Consider the following 21,806-nt stretch of genomic DNA (forward strand, 5'->3'; position numbering starts at 1 on the left):
TGTGCGGCAGAAGTCGCTCCTCCGGGCCCTGGTGTGATGCAGCCGAGGAGAGCTGGTTGGGCGCCACGTTCGGGGTGCTCAGGGCGTGTTGGTGGGGAGGACCAGTGTCCACCCCACCAGCTGCTCCTCTGGCCTGCTCCTCCTGGAGTGTCCGTTCAGGCTGGGATGACAGCCCTCTCCTCTCCCCCGTGCAGCCCAGCTTCTCATGAAGGTGGGGCCCTGTGGTGGGGGCAGCTTGGCGGGGGATGATGTGTCCCTCTTTCTAGCTGGATCCTGCAGCCTCACTTTTTGGGCGGCCAGAGGCAAAAACGTCCAGCCCCAGAGGTTTCTTTGTCTGTGCACTTCCTTCATCCTTTTGCGTCTGTCATACGTGCAGCTCTGTGCTAGGCATCGGGGTCCAGCTCTTGTCTTCAAGACCCTCATAGTCGAGTGTGGGAGATGGAGGTTAGAGACAGTTATCCGGCCGCAAGGTCATCTCTGTGATGGGGGTCAGGGATGGCCCTAGGGGCCTGGTGTGAAAAATGTTCCACGGTGGTGTGACTGAGCCAGAAGCTAGGATGTGGCTCCTCTGTGCCACAGTCCACGTGTAACAGCTGCTCCTGCCTGCACGCCCCTGATCCCACCCTAGGCCTGCAGCAGGCCAAGGAATCTGGGGAAAGCCGACCAAGCCTGTGACTGTGGGCTGACCTGGAAACTGGATCCAGAATCCCCCAGCCCCCTGCCAACGTAAGACATGATTCTGGGCTGAGGCCCCAAGGGACCAAGTAGAGGGAACTGCGCAACTCCTAGAAGTGTGCAGAGAGGGAAAGTGACAGAGATGGAGCCCTGCCAGCCAAAGTAAGCCCGAAAACCCCAATTCCAAAACTCATGAAAACGTTCAATGAGACGCCCCACAAAACAGTAAGCAGAACCCAAGTGGAAGGAGTAATAGAACAGCCTGAAAAAGTTCAAATAAACATGTTTAGGAACCTCAAAAATACCAGAGTAACACTCATAAATCACGAAGAAATCGATTAAACACAGGCAGCAAGAGATGAAATAAAACTAACTCGATAGGAAAAGAATCTGCATGAGATGGAGAACAACACTGGATAAACTCTCAACACTGCTGAAGAGGATGGGGATGAATGGGAACCTGGCGTTGAGGAATTTCCCCAGAATGCGGCAGAGAGAGACAAAGATAAGACTGAGAAATTACATGGAGGATGCCTTGAGAGGCTCTGGTAATTACGCACTAGGAGCTGCAGAAGAAGAAAGAGAGAAAATGGCAGAGAAGTCAGACTTAATGGGAGTTTGCAGACAGACGTGAAGAAAGATGTGAGGTCTCAGGTCTGAGCACCAAGCAAGATAAATACAGTAAGTCCCGTACATGTGAACGAGTTGCATTCGGAGAGCGCGCGTTCGTTAAGTCCAATTTGTTCGTAAGTCCAACAAAGTTAGCTTAGGTACCCAACTAACACAATCGGCTATATAGTACTGTACTGTAACAGCTTTTTAAGACTTTTCACACAAATAACACATAAAAAACCAACAAAAAATAAAACATTTTTAATCTTATAGTAAAGCACTTTGAAAAGTACAATAGTACCAGCTACATCACCGCCGCTTTTTTTTTTTTTTTTTGCGGTACGCGGGCCTCTCACTGCTGTGGCCTCTCCCGTTGCGGAGCGCAGGCTCCGGACGCGCAGGCTCAGCGGCCATGGCTCACGGGCCCAGCCGCTCCGCGGCATGTGGGATCTTCCCGGACCGGGGCACGAACCCGTGTCCCCTGCATCGGCAGGTGGGCTCTCAACCGCTGCGCCACCAGGGAAGCCCCATCACCGCCACTTTTACGCTTGCTTGCAGACATCCTGGGCTTGAAATAATGATACTGTACTACCGTATACTGTACTGTACAGTAAAGTACACAAAAGCACAACCACTTGTAGAGGATGCACGCGTATGACAACGTACGCCAGACACATGCACTAACTTACGTGATTGGACATGCGAATGCACGTTTGCATCTTTGAAGGTTCACAACTTGAAGGTTCGTATGTAGGGGACTTACTGTATAAAGAAAGGAAGCCCTAGGCACGTCATAGGGAAAATGCCACACTTCAGACCTAGTGTCTGCAAAGGAATGACAATCAGACTGTCCTCAGATTTCACATCAGCAACAATAGGTGGCAGGAGACAACTGCAAAACCTTCAATGCACTGCGGGAAAATGGTAACTGATGATTTTATATCCAGCCAAACTCTCTCAAGATTGATTATGGGAGGAATATGGGAGCTCAGAAGGGACTGCTTTTCTCAGAGGAAAGGGTGAAATCAGGGAAGACATCACAGAGGAGGTGCTGTTTGAGTTTCCTAGGCGGTAAGGGGGTGGGAAGAGAGTTTAGGTAATTTGGGATGGTTGGAGAGTCTAAAGGAAGCATTGGGAAATGATGCCCAGATGGGCTGGGCACCAATCCTGCAAGCCTAGAATGCCAAGGTGAGGATTTGGGACTTTATCCTGTGGGGAGAGAGCAGGGAGGCACGTGCCTAGAGCTGTGTCTTAGGCAGATGGCTGTGGGGCTGGTGTGGGGGGATGGAGTGGCTTCAGCGGTTGAGGTCGGAGGCTGCATTCTTTTTCAGAGAATGGCCCTGCATCAGGTCTGCCTGGGTCCCACCTGTCTCCCCACTCAGCAGGCTGCTCTGTCCTCCCCCACCTGTCATGGGGTCCCTGCTCTGCGGCAGTGCCTCAGGCATACCCTGTCCCCTGCAGATGACCAAGATGCTGGACCTCCTGGAGGACTTCCTGGAGTATGAGGGCTACAAATATGAGCGGATTGATGGTGGCATCACCGGGGGCCTCCGGCAAGAGGCGATTGACAGATTCAACGGTACCCCCACCCCACCCCACCCCGGGCCTTCACTGGGGGGCCCCGTCTGCCTCCCCTCCTACGCTAGGCCCTTAGCCAGACCACTCAACTCATGGTCAGGGTAGCTGCTCCTCAAACGGCCGAAGAAAGCAGACCAGTCCTTAGGTCCTAATAGCTGGTAAAAGGGATTCATTCCATGGAACTTGCCAGGGGCCTGCTGGGGTGCAAGAAGCCAGTAGATAACACTTGCTCAGAGCTGAGAAACAGACAAGGAGGAAAGCAGAAGGGGAGGAAAGTCCCTCTGCTTCTGAATGAAGCCGGTGCTGAGGGTCTGGCCAGCACCTGTGGGCTTCTGGTACGGACGCCAGCTAAACCTCCGGTTATAGGCAGGGCCGGATGGGGCCTATCCCCGGAACACGGGCTGCGGGGAGGGCCAGAGCAGAGCAGCGCTCCCTTAGAGGAAGGACAGAGGGAAGGGCAGGGCCACACAGGCCCGAACTTCCAACCTGCTCTCTTGCTTGCCTGGGAAGGAGAGGTGAGGGGGCTAGGCCAGGAGCTGGCCATGGAGTGGAGGAAGCCTCTGGAGGGGGAAGTGGTCCAGCGCCTCTTCAGTGGCAGGTTTGCAGGAAGAGCTGATGAGCTCTCTTTCCCTGGGGCTTGTGGCTGCTTCCCGCCTCCCACCCTCAGAACAGGGCTGGGGTCCCACGGCTCTAAAACCCAAAGCAGCGATTCCTGTTGCCTACTCGCGTCAGAGGTAAACCGAGTACAGTTTCGGCATCTCGATGCGGCCCCAGCACACGTCTAAGCGGGAGGCAGCAGGAGGATCGGGGACCTGTTTGCAGCTCGAGTGGGTGCTGTGGTCAGTCCCAGGTCACTCAGTGAAGGGCCCCGATGGGCCTGAGAACCAGCCGTCCTGCCACAGTGGGCACTGACCAGAGCGTCGGCCTGGGCCCTGGAGCTGGGACCCTGAGTGTTCTTTGGCTGCTCTGACAGCATCACGGCCAGGGGAGCCGTGAGGGCGGGAAGGACCGAGTTCTCCAGGGCTCCCTGGGACCAGACCCTCAGCGGCTCTGCCCATATTTGCTGGCTGTTTGCAGTTTCTTCTTTGCCGCCTGGGCTTTGATAATCGGTTCCTTCTCATTCTGGCTCCATCCTGTTGGCTCAGGGCTCAGAGCTGGGGGATCCATGGGGCTCAGGTGGGCTGCTCTGTCTACCCGCCTGGGGCCCCAGGCCGCCTCCGGCTTCCCTGAGCACAGCTCAGGCCATTGTTGCCTGTGATGGGGTCACAGTTCCAGCCCCCCCGGCCCCGATCTCCCGTCGGCCATCTGCCTGTCCCGACCCCTACCCCTCTGGCTGTGCCCCTCACTCACCCTCCTGGGCGCCCATCTCTCTTCTTCAGCCCCTGGGGCCCAGCAGTTCTGCTTCCTCCTCTCGACCCGGGCAGGTGGCCTGGGCATCAACCTGGCCACGGCGGACACGGTCATCATCTACGACTCAGACTGGAACCCACACAACGACATCCAGGTGTGTGGCCCTGACACCAGAGCCCTCTCAGAGGGCCCCTCGCTGACCCTGGCTCTGTGGGCTTTCCCTCCCAACCCCCACAGACTGTCTCAGGGCTTTACCTCTCCCTGGACCCGCCTCGTGGAGTCCCAGCCCCAAGAGGGACCTGGGAGGTGAGCCCCTCCAGCTCCTGCATCGTACAAAAGAGGAAACAGCCCAGGGAGGGCAGGGGATGTGTCCAAGAACACGCAGCGATCTGTGTGACCATGACCCCTGGTCTGTCCCATCAGTCTTAGGGTCGAGGCCGTGGAGTGGGGCAGGATGAGGGGGTCCTGGGACCCAGAGGGGGCCAGTTTGGGAGGAACAGGAAGATAGAGTTGAGGGGACAAGGCCTGTGGAGGTGAGGAGGGGAAGAGATGGAGGCGGGGGCAATGGGGCTGGTGAGGAAGGATGGGAGGGTTGGGGGGCGGGGGTTGTGGGAGTAGAGACACACTCTGCTGTCCATGGCCACCCTCTCGGGGCAGGGCCGGGCACGCACACACTTTACCCTCTTGGGGCGCACACACAAACTCATGTCTCACGCACACGTGTGTGCACCCATGCACCGTCCCCCACACAGATCTAATCACACCAGATCCCGTCCCGCGGGCACCTAACGCGCAAATCCCCAGGCATGTCCTCACATCACAACCTGTCCTCACAGGGTGGCTGTGCCTCCCCAACAGGTGGGCTTACAGTCCCACTAGTGGTCACTCCCGGGGAGGTGCAGCCCCCGTCTCGGCATGAGCGCCATCAGAGCCCCGTGTGGCGTCATTCCATAGCACACTGGCCACACTGCCGCTTGCACACCTGCAGTGGCACCCAGGCCCACAGGAGGCCACACAGGATGTGAGCACAGCTGCCCTGGTGCACACACATCTCCACGGGCAGTCAGGCAGCAGCTGGTTCCGTATGGGGCGCGTTCGTGAGCCCACGTGCGTGCCTCCCCCCACCCTCCGGTACCTGACCCTGAGCCCCCAGCCCTCGGCTGAGCTATGGGTGCTAAGCTGCAGGTTGCCCCCAGGCCTTCAGCCGCGCCCACCGCATCGGGCAGAACAAGAAGGTGATGATCTACCGCTTCGTGACGCGGGCCTCGGTGGAGGAGCGTATCACGCAGGTGGCCAAGCGGAAGATGATGCTAACCCATCTGGTGGTGCGGCCCGGCCTGGGCTCCAAGTCCGGCTCCATGACCAAGCAGGAGCTGGATGACATCCTCAAGTTCGGCACAGAGGAGCTCTTCAAGGACGACGTGGAGGGTGCGTATCCTGGGTGCCGGGGCACAGGGGGTTGGTCCAGCTTGAGACACTCCCTTCCCAGGGCATCTCCAGTGTGCAGCCTTTCCCTCCTCTGCTCCCCACTCCTGGCCAGGATGGGCAGGGCCAGGGTGGCATCTCTGGGTGCTGCCCCCCAGCTCTGCGTCCCCCCAGCTCTGCGGTCCCCCACCTCTGTCCTCCAGGCATGATGTCTCAGGGCCAGAGGCCCGTCACGCCCATCCCTGATGTCCAGTCCTCCAAAGGGGGAGCCCTGGCCGCCAGCGCGAAGAAAAAGCACGGCAGCACCCCGCCAGGTAGGGGCCAACCCAGCCCAGCCCCCGGACCACCTGTACCCCGGATGGCTGCTCCTGGAGAGGAAGGGGGCCCCCCAAACCCATTTTGTCAGGTTCCCCTGCCTGTGGACTGTAGCCGGGCGGGCAGTGGGCTGTTATTGTCTGATCAGCGTGCTCCTCTGTTGCAACCCCTGGAGGGGACTGGGAAGGGCCACTGTCTGGAATCTGTCCTGGTGGGGGTCCCCCAACTCTGCACCCTGTCTGCCCCCAGGTGACAGCAAGGACGTGGAGGACAGCAGTGTGATCCACTATGATGATGCGGCCATCTCCAAGCTACTGGACCGCAACCAGGACGCCACGGACGACACGGAGCTGCAGAACATGAACGAATACCTGAGCTCCTTCAAGGTGGCGCAGTACGTGGTGCGCGAGGAGGACGGCGTGGTAAGCCCCGCCCCTCCTCGGGCCCGCCCCCAGAGATCACGCCCCTCCCTTCAGCGGCTCCACCCATTTGCGGCCGCGCCGCGCCCCTACCGCAGCTTCTCCGTCTACGCTCGGAAACCGATTATCCTGAAGGCCGGCTCCCTGGTCTCTCCTGAGTGGGCCCTCCACCCTCCACGCGGACCCTGGGTGCTAATCATTCTTCCACGTGCCAGTTTTCCTTTTGAAACTGGGGGCCTCCTGAGGACAAGAGTGGGGCTTATTCTGTTCTATATCCCAGTGCCTGGCACAAGGCCAGGGAGCACTTGGGAAGTGAATGAATGAATGAATTACCGCGGCAGGAGCAGGAAGAGGAAGAACACATGGGGCTGGGGGTGATCAGGGAAGGCTTCCTGGAGTAGGCAGGCTTTCCAGTTCCTTCTTGAGCCCCTAAAGGGTGACATGTGGTAGAGGCAGCGAGGCCTCCTAGGGGCGGAGATGCGCGCTGGCCCCGCCCTCAGGGAGCCCACGGCACCTGCGTCCCCAGGAGGAGGTGGAGCGGGAGATCATCAAGCAGGAGGAGAACGTGGACCCCGACTACTGGGAGAAACTGCTCCGGCACCACTACGAGCAGCAGCAGGAGGACCTGGCCCGCAACCTGGGCAAAGGCAAGCGCGTCCGCAAGCAGGTCAACTACAACGACGCCTCCCAGGAGGACCAGGGTGCGTGCCCGGTGGGCGGGGTCGTGCCGGAGGGGAGGGCATCCCTGTGGCGGGAAGCCCTGGTGGTGGGGGTTAGGGGCCGTGTGGAGTGGCCTGAGTCGGGAGGTGGTGGGGAGAGCTTCTCGGAGAAAGGGGGCTCCGGGGCAGGTGTGGGGTGTGGGGTGTTTGGGGGAACAAGATGGGTAGTGGTTCAGTGACCTCACGGCTAGTGGTGTGACTTTAGGCAAGCCTCAGTTCCTCTGTCTGTAAAATAGGGGCGACGGTGGTATGAGGTCTTAGGATATAGTGCAGGGTTCCTGGGATGCTACGGGAGCTCACAGGAAGTACGCGAGGGCTGTTTTCGTTGTCACTGTTCTCGGGCTGGGGAATAGGGGTTTGGTGTGGCCCTGGGTGTGGGGGGGCTTGGGTGGGCTTCTGCTGGCACGGCTCACCCTGCACCCCTCTGCCTGACCCACCCCACCCCCCCCAGAGTGGCAGGACGAGCTGTCAGACAACCAGTCCGAATACTCCATTGGATCCGAGGATGAGGACGAGGACTTTGAAGAAAGGCCGGAAGGGCAGAGTGAGTCTCAGCGCTGGGCTGGGGCCCAGGCAGCATGTCGGGGAGCTGGTGGTCAGTGTGGGGCGCCCCAGGGGCATCAGGACAAGTGTCCGTCCTCCGGAGTGGGTCCTCAGGGGCCTGCTGTCCTGGGGCGAGCTGCTGGGTGGGCTGGGTCAGGACCCCGGGCCCGGCTGAGGGGTCATGGCGGGCTGCTCCCCCAGGTGGACGTCGACAATCCAGGAGGCAGCTGAAGAGCGACAGGGACAAGCCCCTGCCCCCGCTTCTCGCCCGGGTTGGCGGCAACATTGAGGTGGGGCCTGCGTGCACCCCTCACTCGCCCAGCTCCCCTTCCCCGGATTCCTCTCATCCGCCTTCAGAGCAAAGAGCTCCCCGCTGCTGCCACTCCCGGGGCGCGGAGGAGGGGCGGGAGGGCTGGGGGTCCCGCTGGGTCAGTGCCAAGTAGAGGTGGGCCTGGGCCGTGCCCCTCTGGGTCCTGCCCCCGCCGGAGGCCCCTGCTCCTCTGTGCTTCTCCCTTCCCTGTGCTTTTCTCCCTCGTCTCTGAACTCCCCGCTCCCTCACCCTGATCTCCACCGGCCCAGGTGCTGGGCTTCAACGCCCGACAGCGGAAGGCCTTTTTGAATGCCATCATGCGCTGGGGCATGCCCCCCCAGGACGCCTTCAACTCCCATTGGCTGGTGCGGGACCTTCGCGGGAAGAGTGAGAAGGAGTTCAGGTAAAGGGGCTGAGGTGGTGGCCCAGGGTGCGGCCGCCCACCCTGGAGTGGCAGGCTCCGGCTAGGTGAGCCAGCACGGTGGGTGGCGTTTCCGCCGGGTTAAGGGTATCTGGAGAGCTCACTGCTATCTGACGTTGGCGTGCCTGGGGTCCAGGCCTGGGCAGGGCTTATTTGCAGAGAACGCTGACCAGTCCCCTCTGCCAGAGCAGCTGGTGTTAACGGCAGCGCGAAGGATCTGGGTTATCCGGGGCGAGGGCTGTCCCAGGAGGGTCCCCTGCCTGGGGGGCCCTCTTCTGTCCTTCCCTGGGGCCTGACCCAGCCAGGCCTGGTTGGGAGGCGGGTGACGGGTGATGATTCCAGCCAGGAGGTCCCCCGGGGGTCCTGCCAGCCCTCTCAGAGGGTCCTGCCGGCCCCCCACTCCCTGAACCCCAGTCCCCCCCACCCCAGAGCCTATGTGTCCCTCTTCATGCGGCACCTGTGTGAGCCGGGGGCTGACGGCGCGGAGACCTTCGCAGACGGCGTGCCCCGCGAGGGCCTCTCCAGGCAGCACGTGCTCACGCGTATCGGGGTCATGTCACTAGTTAGGAAGAAGGTGGGTGAGTAGCCTTTGCTGGGCTTTTTCTGGTGGCCGACCACGGCCCAGGTGTGCCCCTGGGGGGTCAGCGGGCAGAGGGCAAGTGCCTGGCTGTCCAGGGTCTGAGTCAGGCTAGAGGCATGGACCCACGATGCCTCTCTGGGTGGGGAAGTCGGAGCGGGTGGGGACTGGAGGCCGGGTTGGCAGGTGGGGACGGGCTGGGGGTAGGGGCTGGCAGTGGGTTTTGCAGTCAGAAGGGCGTGTGGCTTGGCCAGCCTCGGGTGGAGGCGGCACCTCTGCCTCACCCCAAGCCTGGCATGCCCGCAGTCCCACGGGCCACCCTGAGGCCCTCAGTTCTGAGCTGGGACCACCTCCCTCCCTGCTTCCCTCCCACCTGCCCCAGGTTCAGGAGTTTGAGCACGTCAATGGGAAGTACAGCACCCCGGATTTGATCCCTGAGGGGCCTGAGGGCAAGAAGCCAGGCGAGGTCATCTCCTCGGATCCCAACACACCAGTGCCCGCCAGCCCTGCCCACCTTCTGCCTGCCCCGCTGGGCCTGCCAGGTCTGGGCTCTGTCGAGCAGGGGAGGGCACCTGGGTCACGGGAGGTGGCGAGACCCCACGTCCTCCCCACATCCCACGAGGGCTGGCCTCCCTCCCCGCCCAAAGCTTCTGGTTGCAGAAGTGTCACTCCCCTGAGAGATTTTCTTTTTAATGACAGCTTCGAGGTGTAGTTCACACACCAGCGTGTTCCATCTTTATTTAAACTGTACGATCCGGTCGTTTCTGGTAGATTCATACGCTTGTGCAACCATTGCCTCTAATTCCAGAATGTTTTCATCACCCCAAAGAGAAGCACATACTCATTAGCGGCGACTCCACATTCCTTCTCCTCGTATCTTCCTCGGCAACCACTAATCTACTTTCCGTCTCTATGGGTTTGCCCGTTCTGGACATTTCACGTAAATGAGATTATACACTGTGTGGCCTTTTGTGCCCGGCTTCTTTCACTAGCGTAATATTTTCCAAGTTCATCCATGTTGTCGGGTATCAGCATTTCATTCCTTTCTGTGGCCGAATACTGTTCCATTGTTTGGAATCCACCACATTTTGTGTATCCACTCATCAGCGGATGGATTTTGGGTTGTTTCTACCTTTTGGCTATTGTGGATAATACTGTGAGTAACATTGCTTTGAACTTTTGTGTTCAACTGAAAACAAGTGTCTTCGTTCCTCTTGGGCGTATAGCTAGCAATGGAATCACCGGGTCACGTGGTATAACATTTTGAGGAACTGCCAAGCTTTTCCACAGCGATCACACCATTTTCCATTCCCACCAGCCACGTGTGAGGTTCCAGTTTCTCTACATCCTCACCAGCACTTATCTGACTTTTTGCTTACAGCCATCCTAGTGGGTGTGAAGGGGCGTTTCGTTGTGGGCTTTTTTTTTTTAATATAAATTGTTTATTTATTTTTGGCTGCTTTGGGTCTTCGTTGCTGCGCGCGGGCTTTCTCTAGTTGTGAAGAGAGGGGGCTACTGTTTGTTGCGGAGCACGGGCTTCCCCTTGCGGTGGCTTCTCTTGTTGCAGAGCACGGGTTCTACATGCACAGGCTTCAGTAGTTGTGGCACGTGGGCTCAGTAGTTGTGGTGCACAGGCTTAGTGGCTCCGCGGCATGTGGGATCTTCCCGGACCAGGGCTCGAACCTGTGTCCCCTGCATTGGCAGGCGGATTCTTAACCACTGCGCCACCAGGGAAACCCCTCGTTGTGGTTTTGATTTGCATTTCTCTTTTGATTTGCATCTTTGATGGCTGAAGATGTTGAGAATCTTTTCATGTGCTTCTGGGCCGTTTGTGCGTCTTCTTTGGAGAAATGTTATTTCAGATCCTTTGTCCTTCTTTAATGCGTTATTTGCCTTTTTGGTGATTCGTGTGTTTATCGGGGCAAAGCATCTTCTTCCCTCAGTCAGACCCCTCAGGCCGGGGGTGTCCTGCCTATCCCAGGTGAGACCCCGAGAGGCTCAGTGCCTCTGAGGACATCCTGCTTCTGGGCACAAGTGCCCTCTAGTTTACAAAACATGCCTAGTTTACTTCCTGGCCCAGTGTGCCTGTGGGCAAGTCCCTTACCCTGCGAGGTAGTGACCACCTCCCAGGGCTACTCAGAGCACGTGGGTCACCGGCCCTTTGCAGGATCAAGAACTGACTCAGCGTGGGGGAGGCACGTGGCCAGTCAAGCAGCCTGAAGGCCGGGACCACACCCAGCCGTCCTGGCTCCTAGTCTGGGCCGCCACCTACCTCGCTTCCCGGCTTCCAGATGGGAGGCACCCCCGCCCCCACCCTTTGCATGTAGCTCCGTCCTGTCCGCCCCTGGCTTTGGCCTCACTGGGCCCAGGGTCCTCCAAGGCTCCTCACATTGCAGACCTGGCCTGGGTGCTCTCGCTGACCAGGTTCACCTGTCCTTCTGCAGGTGCCGGGCCCAGGGTCCTCTCTGATGCCCCATTTTCTGCCCTTCTCCCCCTCCCCGCCCCAGCTCACCTGTCTCACCCCGTCTTCCTTGATCTTTTAGACAAAATGGAAGCCCAGCTGGGCTACTTGGAAGAGAAGGAGCTGGGGGTGCAGAAGCCAAAGAAGCCCCCAGAAATCCAGGTATGGAAGATGCAGGTGTCTGGGCCCCTGTGGGATGGGGGTGGCTCTGGGGACCTTCTCAGGCCTTGCTCAGGCAGCTGTCACTCGGTCCCCCTGGTTCCAAGTTCGAGCCTCTGTGTCTGGGGAGCGGGCTGGGAGCACGCAGTGGGAGCCGGGAGAGTGCATTCCGAGCCCAGCACGCCTTCCCTGCCTCCACTCCTGTTGAGGCTCCAGGCCCCGCAGCTCCCGAGTCTGTCCTCCCTAGGCCCTGCCAACTGCCCTGGACAGAGCGGAGGGTGAGGACAAGCACGAGAGCTCGGATGGTAAGGAGAGGGCCCGAGAGGATCGACCGGAGGAGATGGAGAAGGCCCAGCCCTCCCCAGAGCAGCTGCCGAAAGGTGCGGGCTTCCACCCTGATGCATTGTCAGGCCTGGGTTAGAGAAGGGCAGCCAGGCCGCGCTCTACCCTGTCTCTCCCTGGCCGGGTGGCGGACTATGCATCGCTCTGTCCTAGCACCGCAGGTCCCAGGGTGAGGGGAGAGCCAGGGGCTCAGTTCTCTATACGTGGGTTTTAACTTTTCCTGTTGTACAGTTTGGGGGTTATTGGGCTATATCTTTTTTTTTTTTTCATTTTATTTATTTAATTTTGGCTGCATTGAGTCTTTGTTGCTGCGTGTGGGCTTTCTCTAGTTGCGACGAGCGGGGGCTGCTCTTCGTTGCAGTGCATGGGCTTCTCATTGCGGTGGCTTCTCTTGTTGCGGAGCGTGGGCTCTAGGGTGCGCGGGCTTCAGTAGTTGTGGCTCGCAGGCTCTAGAGCGCAGGCTCAGTAGTTGTGGCGCATGGGCTTAGTTGCTCCGCGGCATGTGGGATCCTCCCAGACCAGGACTCGAACCCACGTCCCCTGCATTGGCAGGCGGATTCTTAACCACTGCGCCACCAGGGAAACCCGGGTTACATCTTTTTATTAGTTATTTCTGAATCAGTGGCCTCGTGGTCTGAACACACGAGTCTGTATAATATTGTTTTTATATGATACTGTTGAAACCTGCTTTCTGGTTTAATGTGGTCAGATCTTGTAAATGCTTATGTGTGCTTGAAAAGAATGTTTGTCCTTTCATTGCTGGGTGTAAGGTTCTAAAATATATGCATTAGATCATTATGTTGTTCAGATTTTTTTATATCCTTACTTATTTTTGGTTTGCTTTGATCAGTCACATCTGAGAGACTTGTGTTAAAATCTCTCACTGTGAGTGTGGGTTATTCTCTGTTCTCGTAAGGCCAGATTTTGTTTCGTATAGTTTGGGATTGGGTTGTTAGGTGCATATTGGTTCATATTTTTTATAATTTTCTGGTGAAGTGTTTCTGTTTATTATGTAATAACCTTCTTATCCCTCCTGATCCTTTTTGCTTTAAGGTTCATTTAGGCTGATTTGGATTGAGCTTATTTTTGTTTAGTATACACTTGGTGTATTATTTTTTTTTTTCTTTCTTTTTGGCCATGCTGTGCAGCATGCGGGATCTTAGTTCCCTGACCAGGGATTGAACCTGGGCCCCCTGCAGTGGAAGCGCAGAGTCCGAACCACTGAACCACCAGGGAATTCCCATCCTTGGTGTATTTTTTTCTATTCTTTTACTTATAAGTATAAATAAAAACTTTATTGTGATATAATTCACATTCCATACAGTTCACCCACTTAAAGTATATCATTCAGTAGTTTTTATGTATTCACAGTGTTGCAGAGTCACCAGCACAATTAATTGTAGAACATTTTCATCATTCCAGAAAGAAACCCTATGCCCGGTAGCCCATTTTCTCCTCCCCACAGCCTGTGGCAATCACTAAATTACTTTCTGTCTCTTTGGATTTACCTGCTCTGGACATTTCATATAAATGGAATCATAAAGTGTATGCCTTTTTATGTGTGACGACTTTCACTAAGCACAGTGTTTTCAAGGTTCATCAGTTTTGTACCATGTATTGGAACTTCCTTCCTTTTTGCTGAATAACATTCTACACTGTGGATAGACCATATTTTCTTTTCCCATTCATTAGTTGATGGACTAACCCAACATCAGTTGGGTTATTTTGCCTTTTGGCTATTATGAATAATGCTGCTCTGAACATTTGTATATAGGTATTTGTGTGGACAGAGATTTCAGTTCTCTTGGGTGTATACATAGGAGTGGAATTGTTGGATTGTATGGTAACTAATATTTTGAGGAACTGCCAGATTGTTTGCTACAGTGGCTGCACCACTTTACATTCCCACCAGCAGTGTAATAGGTTTCCAATTTCTCCACATCCTGGCCAACACTTGTTATTATCTCTCTTTTTGATTATAGCCATCCTAGTGGGTGAAGAGTCATAGCTCAAGTGGTTTTGATTTGTATTTCCCTTCTGTGTAAAGATGTCGAGTATCTTTTCAAGTGTTATTGGCCATTTGTACATTTTTGCTGGAGAAATGTGTTTTCAGATCCTTTTGTCCATTTTTTTTTTTTTTTTTTTTTTTAGGGTACCCAGGCCTCTCACTGCTGTGGCCTCTCCTGTTGTGGAGCACACGCTCCAGACGTGCAGGTTCAGTGGCCGTGGCTCACGGGCCTAGCCGTTCTGCGGCATGTGGGATCCTCCCGGACCGGGGCACAAACCCGTGTCCCCTGCATCGGCAGGCGGACTCCCAACCACTGTGCCACCAGGGAAGCCCCCTTTTGTCCATTTTTTAATTGGGTTATTTGTCTTTTTATTATTGAGTTATGAGTTCTTTATGACACATGTTCCACATCAGATATGGTGATTTGCAAGTATTTTCTTCCATTTCTTAATTTTTAATCTATCTGTATAATTAAGTTTTAGGTATATCTTTTGTAAACAGTATATGGTGGGATTTGTTGTTTTAAATCTAATCATAGAATCTCTACCTTTTAGCCGGCAAATTTAATGTCGTTACATTTATTGTAATAGCTAGGTATTTGGATGAATACCTACTATTATTTTGTGCTTTATATCACCCTTGCCTTTTCTTCTTTTTTTCTCCTGACATCTCTTGGATTGATCACATTTTCTTTCTATTTTCCCCTTTTCCCATCAACTTATTTGGAAGGTTTACAGTCAATTCTATCTTGTACTCTTAAATTTTTAACATGTCACCTCCTGAATGCTATAAGGACTGTAGGCAACTTTAGCTCTGAGGCACTCCCTTTTCATCTTCCATGTGCTGTTGCTTCTTTCTAAAAGTTTTGTGTTTGCTTATTTGTTCATTGTTGCTTTGTTCAGTGTCCTCCTTCCCCAAATACACCTTTCAATGGTGCTTTCAGCAAATTTCTGTGGATGGCAAATTCTCTCATTATGTGTTATTTTTCCTTTACACCTTATTGTATTTTTCTTGAATAATAGCAGAATTCGAGGTGGGATAGGGGTTTTCCCTCAGCACTTGAAGATGTTATTTCTTTTGTATTCTGGCTTCTGTTGTGCTGAGAAGGCTGTTCTCAGGGTAATTGCTGCTCCTTTGTAGGAAACCTGCCTTTTCTAGCTTTCCTAACACGGAAAGACCATTTGTAAGATACTCCGTCTTTGGTCATGTGCAATTTCACGACAATGAAATTTTTATTTATCCTGCTTATGACTGACTGCGATTCTTTCTTTCTTTTTTTTTTTTTTTTTTTTTTTTACTGACTGTGATTCTTAAAGCTGAGTGTTGTGTCCTCTGTCGGTTATCAGCAGACTCTCAGTCACTCCTTGGCTGAATGTTATCTTTCCTCCCATTATGTTTATTTTCTCCTGGCATTGCTCTTACTCATCAATTCATTCATTCACCCAACCAATACATACTGAAGGCCTGCTGTGTGTTGGGGGCTGTCCTAGGCTCTGGGGACACAGACAGTGAACCAAAGCCAAAGCCTTCACATGGAATTTGTATTCTACTGGGGGACCCAGGTGATCAGCAATAAGCACAAGTAGGTCTTGTTCAATAACAGCCTCCAAATGCAACGAAGAAAAGAGAGCAGGTACAAGGTTTGTGGAAGAGGGAGGCAGACGTGTCTTTCGCGTCTTTTACTTTTTTGTTTCCTGTTTCTCCGCAAGGCTTTTTGAGTCATCCTCAGATCTAGCTCCAGTTCCTACTTCCTTTTGTACAGCTATTCATTTGTATTATTTTCTGTGGTCGCAAAACAAACGATTACAAACTTAGCAGCATGAAGCATCACCCGTGTATTGGCTCACAGTTGCCTGGGTCAGAAGTGTGGGGTGGCGTGGCGGGGTTCCCCGCCAAGGGGCTTGCAAGACTGAGGTCAAGGCGTTGGCTGAGCCGAGTTCTCATCTGAAGGCTTGGGGGAAAATCTGCTTCCAAGCTCATTCTTGCTCTTGGCCGACTTCAGCTCCTTGGGGTTGGAGGACTGAGGCCTCCTTTGCTGGCTCTCAGCTGGGGGGCCATTCTTAGCACCTGGAAGCTGCCCACATTGCTTGCCACGGGGCTTACTCCATCTTCAAGCCAGCAGTGGTGCACCAGTCCCCCTCAGGCTTCAGATCTCTGACATCCTTTTCTGTGACCATTCAGAGTAAACTCTGCTTTTAAAGGGCTGGTGTGATGAGGTCAGGCCCACCTGGATAATCTCCCTCTTTTAAGATCACCTGTGCCTCATCGCATGACCTTCTCAGGGGAGTAGAATCCATCACATTCACAGTCCTGACGACTATGTACAAGGCTTGTTCTCCAGGGCCAGGAAGTCATGAGGACGTCTTAGAAATCTGTAAGGAGATGTCTAAAATGTTAGTGATTATGTATTTCATTTCTAGAAGTTTTATCTGGCTTTTTTTGATTTGTCTTTTCTTACGGATTCTCTTCCTTTTTATCTGTCTGGCTGTGGGTATCGTTTTCTGAGTTTCATTTGGGTGTATCTTCATCAGAGATTGTTTTATCCATGAGAACCCATGTCATTCCTGGGTAGCAGGAAATGTCTCCCCTTCTATTTCCATGAAGCCCAGGGCCTACTGGTCTCACTAGTGACTTGGCTGGTCTGGGACCAGTCTTTATGGCACAATTCAGATTCCACAGCCTGCATGCCTTGGTGTTGGGTTTGGACCCTCACTGGGGGCTTTCTGCCCCCTAGATTCCATGTGGGAGCCAGGCTTCCTCAGCTTGGCCATGAGCTGGCGGATGGAACTTTCCCTCTTTTGCAGAGAGCACAGCAGTTGGAGGGTGTTGGTTCACTGGTTTAATTCCAGTTCTCTCCAGGCCTCTTCCTGGTGTCCAGTCACCCTCTGCCCAGGCCCCCAGCATATGCTTCTCGCGCTTTGAGTTTCCATTCAGTTATGGCACCTGGCAGTTTTCTTTTCTTCTTGTGAGTGCACCCGTGTGTTTTTTTTTAATGTGATAGATATTGCCTGACATTTCTGGGTGTCTGTAAGAGGGGTTTTGTGTTAACAAAGGCCTGACATGTTGCCAGAACTTTGAGTCCTCTGGTTATCATTGTGGTAGGGAGGGTTCGGAGACTGTGCCTTGAGAAGTTTGGGGGGAGGGTGCTGCTGGGATGGGTGGGTGGGGTGAGGTCCCGCCCCCACCCTGCCTCCCAGAGAGCCCTCCCTGGTGGCACCTGCTGGACTTATGAGTAAGATGATGGAGAGGATTCCGTGCATGGCTGAAGCAGTGTTGGGAAGCCACCAGCCCGGAGTCTCCTCTGCCCTCCCGGACCCCTACCCACCCTGTGAACACACTTTGTCTTGCAGAAGAAGTGCTTGCTGAGAAGGAGAAGATTCTGGACAAGTTGGAGCTGAGCTTGACTCACAGCAGAGGCGATGGCAGTGATTTCAGGCCAGGTTTGGGGCTCTTGCATGTGCTCTGTCCTGTGTCCCTTGGTCCCCTTGGCCCCAGGCCCTGATCAGAGCTGCTGGGTGGGAGCCTGGACTCACCAGCCCCTCAGGGGACAGACCCTCCACCTCCTCTCTCCTGACCCCTCCTGTGGCCCCGGCCACTGCCAGGAGGAAGGAGAGCTGATCATAGAGTTTGGCCTAGAGCATTTGGGGTTCAGCTGGCAGCCTGTATCCTTCTAAGTGCTGGAATATTCTGGAACAGTCGTCCCCAGATCCGAGCCCCAAGGCGGCACTGCCCTCCTTCAACATAAGCTGCATTTTCACAGTTCCCCGCATCCCCCCCCCCGTCCCCAGGTGGTCCTGACTTGGTGGAGGGACACTCAGGCTTGGAGCAGCCCTCCCTGCTCAGGATGGAGAGAGGGGGCTGCTGGCTTGTCTGTTTCAAATCCCTTTGGGCAATGAGCCCCTTGCGGGTGGGGAGACGTGATTCCCGCTTGCCTTTGGGTCCCCAGTGCTTGGGGGAAAGAGGCCCCTGGGCAGTGCCTTTGGGATGGATATATGAAGGTGGGTCTGTCCTCCCACAGATGACACCAAAGCCGAGGAGAAGGAGCCCATTGAAACACAGCAAAATGGTGACAAAGAGGAAGATGAGGAGGGGAAGAGGGAGGACAAGATCGGGAAGTTCAAGTTCATGTTCAACATTGCAGACGGGGGCTTCACAGGTACTGGGGTGGGGCCGTGGGCAGAGAGCTGTGCCTGTCTGTGTCACAGGCTTCCTGATGGTGGGTCCCAGGAGTCTGGGCAGATGGCTATATTGTACTAAAGTGTGAATGGTTGACAAAAATCCGCAGTATAACCTTTCCTAGTAACACTGGAACACTGAACCTCTCGGGGTGGGGAGATGGTAGAGGCTTTCCTAGGCCCACCTCTGTGGGGGCTGGGGGGCACCTCATTCTGCTTCCCTTGGCTGGCTTCCCAGAGCTACACACACTGTGGCAGAACGAGGAACGTGCTGCTGTGTCCTCGGGGAAAATCTACGACATCTGGCACCGGCGCCATGACTACTGGCTGCTGGCGGGCATCGTGACGTATCCTTGGCCAAGCCGGGCTGGGCAGGACTGTGGTCTGTTCATCTGTGGACCTCAGGGAGGCGTGTGGGGCTTGTGGGGTGAGGAGTCAGGGGCTGGTGCTCCTCACCAGGTGCCAGGGACCCCTTCCTGGTGACGATGACAGTGACCGTGATCATAACGGTAGCTTGTCCCTTTATACGCAATACTCCATCCTCACAGCAGCCTTCCCAAAGGGTCCCCGTTACACAGAGGAGGAAACGGGTGCTCAGAGAGGCCAAGTGACTTGCTCAGGGACACACAGCCCTTCCATCTGACTCCACAACCAATGCTCCTAATTCCTACCTGATACAGACCTCACCTCCTCCCACTGATGACACCTGAAGGATGCTTCACCATTTAGGAAGGCTTTCATTCATTCATTCATTCTTCAATTCCATCTTTACTGATCACCTGTCACGTGCCAGGCACGGAGGATGCAGCCATGAACAAAACAGCCCCAAATCTCTGTCTACCCGGAGCTCACATCCTACTGGGGGTAGATGGCGAACAGCATAAGTTAGCAAAGTGAGTTTCAAGGAACATGATAAAGGGAGGATGGGCAAAGGGAGCTTTGTGGGTGGGGGTTGCCTGTAATGTGGGAAGGTCAGAGAAGGCGACATTGAGTACAGACCTCCCAGAGACAAGGAGAGGGCCACACAGCTACCCGGGGGGAGCCACCCAGCAAAGCCGGCCTTCATGACGGCCTGGAGTGGGGCTGGTTATTGTAACGAGAGGTGGAAAGCTGTAGATCAGGGGTCAGCAGACCTTTCCTGGGAGGGGCCGGGGAGTGGATATTTCAGGCTTTGCAGAGGACTCCTCCAGTCTGCCATGGTAGCAGAAGTAGCCACAGTACGTTAACCAACAAGTGTGGCCGTGTTCCAATAAAACTTTATTTACAAAAACAGGCTGTGGGCCGGATCTGGCCTGTGGACCCAGTGGAGGTTAAGATGCTTGCAGCCAGCCTGCCTGGGTTTGAATCCTGACTCTGCCCCTCACTGACTGTGGGATTTTGGGCAAGAAAACTGCGTTGTGTTTCTTTGTTCCCTCTGAAGGCTCTAGCGGAGGCCCCTTCCTTGTCTGTCCCCAGCTCCTGGTGGCGGCTGTCAGTCCTTGGCATCCCTTGGCTTACAGCTGTGCCATTCCAGTCTCTGCCTCTGTTGTCACTCACGTGGCCTTCTTACCTGGGTGTCCTGTGTCCAGGTTTCCTCCTCTTACAAGGACATTAGTCATTGGATTAGTGCCCACTCTCTCCCGGGATGACCCCTTCTTAATCTGATTACACTTGGAAATACCCTATTTCCAAAGAGGGTCACAGCCACAGGTGCTGGGGGTCAGGACTCGGATGTTTCCATCCTCTGGGTTTCGGGGATGAAGGAGTTTATCTGATGAAGCCTCGGTGCCACGTTTGGCCTCCTGGGGGCCCCTGTCAGTGGCAACTGATGGTCAAGTCTCCCGTGTCCACGTGCTCATCTTGCAGCCAAGGTTAATGACTATTTGGAGAGCACAAAGCCGGGGCGCCAAACCCCAGGCTGGTCTCCCGCCCCCCACCCCATGGCCAGGTTTGCCCTTAACGGTGCCCCACCCAGGCACGGCTATGCCCGTTGGCAGGACATACAGAACGACCCGAGATACATGATCCTCAACGAGCCCTTCAAGTCCGAGATCCACAAGGGCAACTACCTGGAGATGAAGAACAAGTTCCTGGCCCGCAGGTTCAAGGTCAGTCCTTGGCAGGGCCAGAGGCTGGGGGCGGGGTGCTGCCAGAGGGCAGGTTACAGGAAGGTCTGGGGCAAAGAGATGAGCGAGCAGCAGCCCCCCACCCTGTATATCCGGATGCGGGCCAGACTGTCCAGGAAAGGGAGTCATTTAGTCCATCAACAAACAGGTGCTGGGTCCTTGCTCTGGGCCAGGCCCCACTGGGCGAATGTCCCTGCCCTGGGTGATGGGTGCAGAGAACTCAGCTTGGGGCAGGCTCTAAGGGGTGGCCCAGAGGGTGGACAGCCGGTGAGGGGGTGTGTCCTTCTTCCCTGCTTTCCGCCAGAGCCTTGGCCTGCGGGGGTGGGTGCTGGCGGAGGGGGGGCCAGGCCAGGGCTCAGTCCCTTCCCTCCCCCCACCCCCTCAGCTGCTGGAGCAGGCGCTGGTCATCGAGGAGCAACTCCGGAGGGCCGCGTACCTCAACATGACCCAGGACCCCAACCACCCCGCCATGGCCCTCAATGCCCGCCTGGCCGAGGTGGAGTGCCTTGCCGAGAGCCACCAGCACCTGTCCAAGGAGTCCCTCGCCGGGAACAAGCCTGCCAATGCCGTCCTGCACAAGGGTGAGCGAGGCCGCTCCCTGGAGGGGGGCCCACCTACCTTGCTCCTGCCCAGCGGCTCCTGCCCCCCAGGTGGGGGCGTGGGGCTGGGGACAGGACATCAGATGGGACAGGCTGTCATCCAGCCTCTGCTCTTACCTGTGGGGAAAGCGAGGCCCTTGCTTTTCTAGCCTTTTTCGGAAGGTCAGCGCCGTGCAGGCCCTGGGTGGGGGGTGGGTAGGTGACGTAGAAGACTATTAAGTTGTATAAGCTCGTTTATCGAGCCTTGACAATATGGCTTATTTATTTATTTATCTATTTATTTTAGTGGAAGAGGAGAGGACCTTTTTAAAATTAAAATAATTTTTTTTTTTATTGGAGTATAGTTGGTTTACAATGTTGTGTTAGTTTCAGGTGTACAGCAAAGTGAATCAGTTATCCATATGCACATGTCCACTCTCTTGTAGATCCTTTTTCCATACAGGTCATTATAGAGTAGAGTTCCCTGTGCTGTTACAGTAGGTCCTTGTTAGTTATCTATTTTTTATGTAGTCGTGTGTATGTGTCATTCCCAGTCTCCCGACTTACGACAATATGCTTTAAATACGTTCTTTCTTTAATTCTTGTAATACCTTTAAGTGGGAAGGTTTCTCATCCCGTGTTCAATTCGGTGCTCGGGGAGGTGAAATAGTTGCCCAAGGTCTCCCGGGATTCACATCTTTGACCCTCGTGCTCCAAATCCTGAGGAAGTTCCCAGGCTGGTTAGGGGGAGGGGGTGAGCCAAGCTCACGTGAGGGTCCCTGGACTGTGCGGCCCCCCGCTGCCTGGGAGAAGTTTCCTGAGGCTGCTCTGTCTTGGGCGAGGATCCTGTCCCCTGCGGTGGCCAGCGCTGCAGGCCTCCCCGGGAGCCAGGAGGCTGGCTGAGGGCCCAGAGGGAAGCCCAGCGTTGCGTCGGGGTTCCTGGCTGTCATCTCTGCAGCCCTCGGGCTGGGAGAAGCTGTTGGGAAACCGGGCTCTTGTCCAGCAGCCGGCGGGGCGCTGCTCGGCTGGCTGGG

At 55.2% G+C, this 21,806-nt stretch overlaps 1 protein-coding gene across 1 annotated transcript in view; it reads left to right on the top strand.

The window, feature by feature from the left end:
• CHD5 (chromodomain helicase DNA binding protein 5) overlaps positions 1-21,806 on the top strand; it is a 54,210-nt gene that overhangs the window by 31,781 nt on the left and 623 nt on the right. Inside the window, exons 22-39 of the mRNA XM_024756124.1 lie at positions 2,749-2,866; positions 4,245-4,369; positions 5,412-5,643; positions 5,844-5,954; positions 6,205-6,377; positions 6,901-7,075; positions 7,545-7,637; positions 7,838-7,926; positions 8,216-8,349; positions 8,797-8,941; positions 9,327-9,486; positions 11,488-11,567; positions 11,812-11,944; positions 17,265-17,354; positions 17,933-18,070; positions 18,328-18,436; positions 20,044-20,176; positions 20,580-20,775. Of these exons, the coding sequence (XP_024611892.1) occupies positions 2,749-2,866; positions 4,245-4,369; positions 5,412-5,643; positions 5,844-5,954; positions 6,205-6,377; positions 6,901-7,075; positions 7,545-7,637; positions 7,838-7,926; positions 8,216-8,349; positions 8,797-8,941; positions 9,327-9,486; positions 11,488-11,567; positions 11,812-11,944; positions 17,265-17,354; positions 17,933-18,070; positions 18,328-18,436; positions 20,044-20,176; positions 20,580-20,775 (2,434 nt within the window). The remainder of the gene's footprint in view (positions 1-2,748; positions 2,867-4,244; positions 4,370-5,411; positions 5,644-5,843; positions 5,955-6,204; positions 6,378-6,900; positions 7,076-7,544; positions 7,638-7,837; positions 7,927-8,215; positions 8,350-8,796; positions 8,942-9,326; positions 9,487-11,487; positions 11,568-11,811; positions 11,945-17,264; positions 17,355-17,932; positions 18,071-18,327; positions 18,437-20,043; positions 20,177-20,579; positions 20,776-21,806) is intronic.

The sequence above is a fragment of the Neophocaena asiaeorientalis genome, unplaced genomic scaffold (assembly GCF_003031525.2).
Source record: "Neophocaena asiaeorientalis asiaeorientalis breed wild unplaced genomic scaffold, Neophocaena_asiaeorientalis_V1.1 scaffold1247, whole genome shotgun sequence".
Classification (NCBI taxonomy): Eukaryota; Metazoa; Chordata; class Mammalia; order Artiodactyla; family Phocoenidae; genus Neophocaena; species Neophocaena asiaeorientalis.